Source organism: Micromesistius poutassou (genome assembly GCF_964030765.1).
Source record: "Micromesistius poutassou genome assembly, chromosome: 6".
Classification (NCBI taxonomy): domain Eukaryota; kingdom Metazoa; phylum Chordata; class Actinopteri; order Gadiformes; family Gadidae; genus Micromesistius; species Micromesistius poutassou.
The window spans coordinates 20610397-20617896 of NC_140276.1; the positions used below are offsets into that span (position 1 = coordinate 20610397).

Here is a 7500-nt window from a genome sequence, read left to right on the forward strand (position 1 = left end):
GTTATCGATCTGCTCGAGAGGCCAATGCATCACTCGTATAATTCCACTCACATCTCCAACAGCCCGCCCACTTAAACAGACAATTTCTTTACAGTAAAAGCTGACAATATAATGAGTCACAGCACCACTCCCGTAGAGACATCCCACGCAACAAACTCCCCTTTCCTTATACCTCTGGAATCATCAGCCACAACATCTGGGACAGTGGCAACAGGGACAGATACGTTATCATAGCTTTACGTCTAGAGGGAGTTCCTTAGGTGTGCATGAGCGTGATTCTGAACGGGCTCAACGCTGGATGCCTATTGGCTCCTCGGCTCCACACGCCACGAGCCGGTCAGACTACGTCGTAAGGTGCAACAGGCAGACACAGCGTTTGATTGGAGGGTTTATTTGGTGGGCGACGCCTCTGCCGTTCTGCTCAGAGTGATGAGAAATAAATATAAAAGCGGGTAAACAAAACACGTAAACGATTTATTAGCCATGAAAGAAATATTAATCTTTTTAGTTTTTTTCTCCTTGGGGTGGCTTTCCCACTTCACTTCCCCCTCGCTCCCTCTCTCTAACGCATCCCTCTTTTTCTGTCAAAGTGGAGATATATGGACATATGTGGAGAGAGAAGAGAAAGAAACACACAGAGAGAAACAAGAGAGACTTTAGCAACTATCTGTTTCACATTTACTCCGTCAGCATCAAGCCCAGATGACCAAGCGGGGGACCAGAGCGCCGCCACCTGCCCCCTAAACGGGTCTCCTCTTTCCAAACAGTGTGTGCAAAAACACAGAGAATACGTTCCGGCTGCAGCACACATTTAAAGAATAGCCAAATCTCCTTGTCTGTCATTTGTTTGGCTTGACAAACTCCTGTGTAAAAGCTGTCTTCGTCTTTGTCTCAAGAGAACACATATTCTTTTCATTAACCCTGGGAGGGAGAATGTCTGAACGCCCATCTCTTGTCAGACGAAATGTTGGTGCCGGGGGATTGTGGGTAGTTCAAGGAGCCAGAGAGATAAACTCAGTTTGTAGGGGGAAGAGAGTTGTCTTTGTGGAGTGCACCGCTCGCCAATTAACATTCAAGACGATAAAAATAACTGAACCACTCTGAAGAAATACATATCCAAGCATACTGGGAGTGTGGGAACTGGGTTGGGTTTGTGTGTGTGTGTGTGTGTGTGTGTGTGTGTGTGGTGTGTGTGTGTGTGTGTGTGTGTGTGTGTGTGTGTGTGTGTGTGAATGATTAAAGTTTTTCTCTTTCTAACTACTTTCTTTCTATCTTTCTTTCTTTCTATCTTTCTTTTCATCTGTGGCCTTGTGGAAGCATGGTTAGCTGCCAGCACTCATCCAAACAAACAACAACGACACTAATAGATTAGAAGTTTGTCAGGCCTGCTGAGCCCCTCACAAATCATGTGGCTCCTATCACTACAAGTACACTGCAGAGATCTAAACGGGGGTGTGTGTGGTGGTGTGGTTATTACTTGGAGGCAAACTATGTTCTGTTCGTATGAAGATGTGGTGATGTAAATCTTTATTTTCATGGAAGTGACTTGTTTCCGACTAAGATGAATTGTTACGTTTGTGTGTGTGTGTGTGTGTGTGTGTGTGTGTGTGAACGTGTGAACCTGCACACAGATGTCGAGATTATGCACAATATTTGCAACACTGTTTGGAGCAGTCGCAGAAACGCCTGCTCTCACACACACAGACACACACATACACACACACACACACACACAGATGCACACGCACACAAAGTAAAAACACACATACACACACATGAATACAACACGTGCACACACTTCCACACACACATTCATTCAAAAAGCACACTTCCACTCAGAGATGGGTCAGACAGCGAGGCGGGGGGGGTGGGGGGGTGAGGGGGGGGGGGTATGGAAGCAGGCCAGGAGTGGTTCTCAGAGTTCTGTCTTTGAAGCTCGTCTGACCAAATTGCTCCAGTGATCATAAATGTCATATCATCCTTTATCTTCCACCCTCCCCCCACCCCCTCTCTCTCCCCTCTCTCTCCCCTCTCTCTCCATCTCTCTCTATATGTCTTTGCGTACTTTTGTGTGTAAATGTACACCAACGAGTATGTGTGCGTGCGGGTTTTTACGTGTGTGTGTGTGTGTCTTTGTATGTGTGTGTTTGTGTCTTTGTATGTGTATGTGTGTGTGTGTGTGTGTGTGTGTCTTTGTATGTGTGTGTACGTGTGTGTGTCCGCGAGATAGAGAGAGAAAGACGAAGAGAAGGAAGTACATAAAATGGTTGTCAAGTGTAGTAATCGTAAGGCCCCATTTTTATTTTTAAAATACTTCAACTGACTGTCTCTCTCTCTCTCATTCTCTGTCTCTCTCTCTCTCTCATTCTCTGTCTCTCTCTCTCTGCAGAGACCTCAGTGAAAACCAGATCCAGGCGGTTCCAAGGAAAGCGTTCCGAGGAATGACCAACGTGAAGAACCTGTAAGCACCGCTCTGCTCCTCCTCTGCTCCTCCTCTGCTCCTCCTCTGCTCCTCCTCCTCTCCTCCTCCTCTCCTCCTCTCCTCCTCTGCTCCTCCTCCTCTCCTCCTCCTCTGCTCCTCCTCTGCTCCTCCTCTCCTCCTCTCCTCCTGTCCTGGTGTCCCTCGTCCTCTTCTTCTATGCTCTTACCTGATGTGTTCAAAGGAAAGATCTGAGCTGGAGGAGCTCTTCCTCCGTACTGTTTTAACACCCGAGGTTCACCTCGTCTTCCTCGTCTTAACTACACATGTCACCACCCTCTCCCTCTCACTCTCTCTCTCTACCTCCCTCTCTCTCTCTCCCTCTCTCTCTCTACCTCCCTCTCTCTCTCTCCCTCTCTCTCTCTACCTCTCTCTCTCTCTCTCCCTCTCACTCTCTCTCTCTACCTCTCTCTCTCTCTCTCCCTCTCACTCTCTCTCTCTACCTCTCTCTCTCTCTCTCCCTCTCACTCTCTCTCTCTACCTCCCTCTCTCCAGCCACTTCAGCTCACATTTTCAACGTGTGTTGAAGTAGTAGTAGTGGCATGACAACATATGGTTTGTTGCACTAAAGCAGCTCTCTTTCAGTCCTCCTTCCCTTCCCTATAGAATTGTTCCCATCCTCCTCCCCTCCACCGACCACGCCTCTAGCTCCCCACCTCCCCCACCCCCACACACCAAATAGCGATGGCTGTCTGCATTCAAAGTGTCATCCGTTGTGATTTGACTGCCAATACGTGGATCAATGGTGTGCCCCGATCGATCCGGCTAATCAATAGCGTCTAATTGATCCGGTGGTAATGTTTACAGGAAGACTGCGCCGGAATAACATCTTAATGTCAGGGTGCACAACGCAGACAACATTAGAATAGAATGGAATAGCAATCAATAGGCAGGATGGAATAAAATGGAATAGAATAGAACAGAATATCATTTGAAATAGTTGAATGAAATATAATGGAATAGAATACAAAAGACGTAGACTTAGAAAGCCAATGGAATTACACCGTCAGTTCAAATCCAGCTAGAACACAATACAATATAATATGATGGAATACAGATGAGAGCAGGATAGAATAAAACAGAATCTAATAGAATGGATTATTATATAATATAATGGAATGAAATATAATATAATTTAATTTAATTGCATAGAATAAAAATTCCACATTCAGTTCTATTAGCCGCCTAGCGTTTAGAACCAAGATGGCCGTTGGTTGAAAAAGAACCATTAGCCCCTCTGTGGCGCTAATGCTAATGACCGACTCAAATGGAGTCTTCATTGTGATTCAGTGGTCCATGTTTGTCGGAAATCTGAGTAACTAACGGAAAACTAATTAAAACAAAATGGAATCAGCACTAATTGACTTAGAACTGGAATGGCTGTTAAATGTTTTGCGTAACATGAGCCTCTATGCTACTGTAGGACCAAATAAATAAGGAGGATAAAAGTGCAATTCGACTTATTTCTTTATTCCTTTTATGGATATCTTTATTTTTCTGGCGATAGCCTGTCCTGTTATCCAATCACGATTTAGCTACTATTCACTATTCAGACATTTATCAGACACTTTAATCAAAAACAAATGAATGCGCTGTGACCCGGTAGGGATTAGAGCATTTTGCTCAAAGCTGCCTGGAGGTGATGGCCGAGGATCCAAACCAATACCGTACAAAACCTAGCCCATAAACGATCCTGCCCCTTCAGTTATATTCATCAAACCACTCATATCCGGGAAAGATCCAGATTAGTTCAAACCCCCGTGTCTGCATAAATCATTGATGACGGCGTTGCATGCGTCTGCGTGTCCGTGTTGCATTAGGCTCAGTCGCCGTCTCCTGCCTGGCCTCTAATCTCACAATCATTCTTCCGTCATCACAGAGCCGTTACCATCACACTGCTGGTGGATAGCCCGGCCGCGCTTGTAAAATTGTGGTCATAACCAAGTCGGAGCGGACAATACATTTTACGTCTATCTTTAAATCGTGTTGCAGCAAAGGGCTCTGAGCAATAAGCGGATTGAACTCTCTGATGTGTTTTGCCCCTAAGACTGAACCATGACATGGAGGAGTTTCATTCGATTAACTATTTGTCGTTTAGCCGACACATTCACACGGGTCAGGAGAAGGGAGGGCTTAGGGTATCTTTAGGACAACCATGAGGATGGAGGCCAGAGCCTTCCCTTAGCGTCCTCCCCTTCTCTGTCTCCTCTCTTCTTGCTCTCCTCCATCCTTCCATCTCATCCTTTCTTCCACCCCTCCTCTCTGCATCCACCCCATCCATCATGGCTCACCCCATCTGCCTCCTCTGCTCTGTCTCCTCCTAAATCACCCTCTGTTTCTTATAGACGTATAGACTTCCTTTCTATGTTCTTATTTTCCACCTTCCCAGATTTGTGCTCATATTTTTTCGTAGATAATGGAAAATAATTATATAATAATTTTGCTACAATTTATTTTCTTTCAAATACATTGATTCAGACCATTCGGAATACATACAACTTAACTTTAAGTACACATCTCCTTTCTCCTACAATTTTCTTTCTCACCCTCTTTTGCTCGTAGTAACTCGTTCATCTCCACTTCTCTCCATCCATTGATTTACTCCATCCCTCCACCCCTCCTTCACTCCTGCCTGCCCAACCTACACCCCTCCTCTCTCCTCCTCCCACTTCCCGACTCCTCTCTCCCCACTCCTCCTCTCTCCTCCTCCCACCTCCCTACTCCTCTCTCCCCACTCCTCCTCTCTTACCCTCTCCTCCCACTTCCCAAATCCTTTCTCCCTACCCCTCACACATCTTTTCCCTCCCTTCCCCCACATCTCTCCTTCTTCCCTGCTCTCTCCTCTCCTCTCTACCCACCCCCCTCTCCTCTCTCTCCATCCCCACCTGTCTCTTCTCTCCCTGCCTCTCCTCTCCTTCTCCCTCTCCTCCCTCCCCACGCTCTCCCTTCTCCTCTCCTCTCCTCTCCCCACCTCTCTCCTCCCCCCCACCATTAGACAAGGTGACTCCAGCACTAAGATGCCCTGGTCCTCCATTATACCACAGAGTAAAAGGAAGAAAAAAACCTCTGTGACATTCTGTCCCTTGTGGATTCTGCATTGATTTTCTCATATGTTCTCTCTCTCTCTCTCTCTCTCTCTCTCTCTCTCTCTCTCTCTCTCTCTCTCTCTCTCTCTCTCTCTTTCTCTCTCGCTCTCTCTCACACACACACACACACACACACACACACACACACACACACACACACACACACACAGGTTTCCATCTGTCACTGTTTTGCGCTATCTGCAACACACTTTAACTTCAACTGCACTTTATCACTCTCTCTCATTCTCTCTCTCTGTCCCTCTCTCCAACTCTCTCTACTTTCAATCACTATCTCTCTTAATTGAATCACAGGCTCACTCTTCCTCTGTCGTGCCAACCCCTACTGGCATCATGTCAGTTTTGGGATTTGTGTTTAACACACACACACACACACACACACACACACACACACACACACACACACACACACACACACACACATGCATTTGGTAAAATTAGAGTGACTGGATTTGCTTAAACTTCCGAGAGCCTGGCAAATGTTATTAGAACCGTCTTCTGTTAACCCAACCAGACATATACACACTAGGTCTGTGTGTGTGTGTGTGTGTGTGTGTGTGTGTGTGTGTGTGTGTGTGTGTGTGTGTGTGTGTGTTATAAACTTCCCAGACTGTAATGCTTCCGTATTGTCTTTCTTATTCAACCAGACAGCTAACATACAACATACTGTGTGTGTGTGTGTGTGTGTGTGTGTGTGTGTGTGTGTGTGTCTGACTGCTTGCCTGTCAGTCCGCCATAAACACTCGCTTAAAGGTGCTAACAGTCAGAGCTAGTCCTCCACACCAACCACAAGGATAAACTATTTGCAGAATATATCACTCAATAAGGCTTTTAGAATGGGCAGTGTTGTAAATAATTCAATTTGAATATATATGTGTAGGCTTATATTCTGAATGTGTACATATTAATGAATGTGCACACTTTTTTTTTAAATTTTTTAAAATAGTTTTCACTATTTATTTTCCTGTTTGTTCAACAATGTCTGCTTTCCTCATAGGATCAAAAGGTGTAGTTGGTTTGTGTCTAAAACCAATGCCATTGGAATGTCCACCTGATAATGTTACCGTGGGGACCGCTGGTATGTGGTTCCATGATGTGAAAGCGCATCGTCAGTGAGCTAGCTTAGCTTAGCATTCCTAGCTTAGCTTAGAAATTCCAGTAGTTCCAACGTCTGTCTGATTTAAATGTACCCCAGACAGAAATCCTAGAGAACAGAGATCAACTCAAAGAAATATCCACATTCAAATGATTAGAAAATGTTACTTTAACTATAAATTTCAAACTTTTTCGTGATGTTTTTTAGCATTACAAAGAACAAGTCATTTCACTGTAGATGTTGTAGTGTGGGTTGACATCTTGTGCGTTTGTGCGTGCATGTGTGTTCTGCACTTATTATTAGAAAACCCTTTTTCAGAAACACATCCTACCCAAGCATTCAGGCATACTTTCATTATTTATCTTTTAACATTCTCAAAACATCGTTCTTACGACCTTATCTCCCCTCATTGGCTGGCCGTGCTTCATTCAATTCATCAGCTCTGCACTGCGTCGCCTACTGCATGTGGCTCGCAGTGAAGGTAATGGTGCCGTATGTGTTTTATATTTATTATTTATTAGTTTTGTTTTCCACACCACTCTACAGGAGGTGAGAAACCTGAAATTACACAAAAGCCATATCCATGCCTGTGTTCGCTCTCCTCTTTTATTCCTCTCCATACCTCCTTTGCTGTAATCCTCTCTTTCTCTTTCTCCCTTCTCTCCTACCTCATAAAACCTCTCCACGCTTCACGCTTCCTCACCCACAATGCAATGCAGGCAGGCCGTTTGTTTGAGTTATGACTGTAGCGCCCCACCGAGAGGTGAGATTGCGTATTTGCCTGGGTAGCACCCACACACACGCACAAACACGCACACACG

The 7500-nt window shown here is 45.2% G+C and overlaps 1 protein-coding gene across 1 annotated transcript in view; it reads left to right on the plus strand.

Moving 5' to 3' along the window:
- The window catches only part of LOC311345171 (slit homolog 3 protein-like), a 151101-nt gene that overhangs the window by 56220 nt on the left and 87381 nt on the right, over window positions 1-7500 (plus strand). The window contains 1 exon segment of the mRNA XM_084469549.1: window positions 2390-2461. Coding sequence (XP_084325675.1) covers window positions 2390-2461 — 72 coding nt within the window.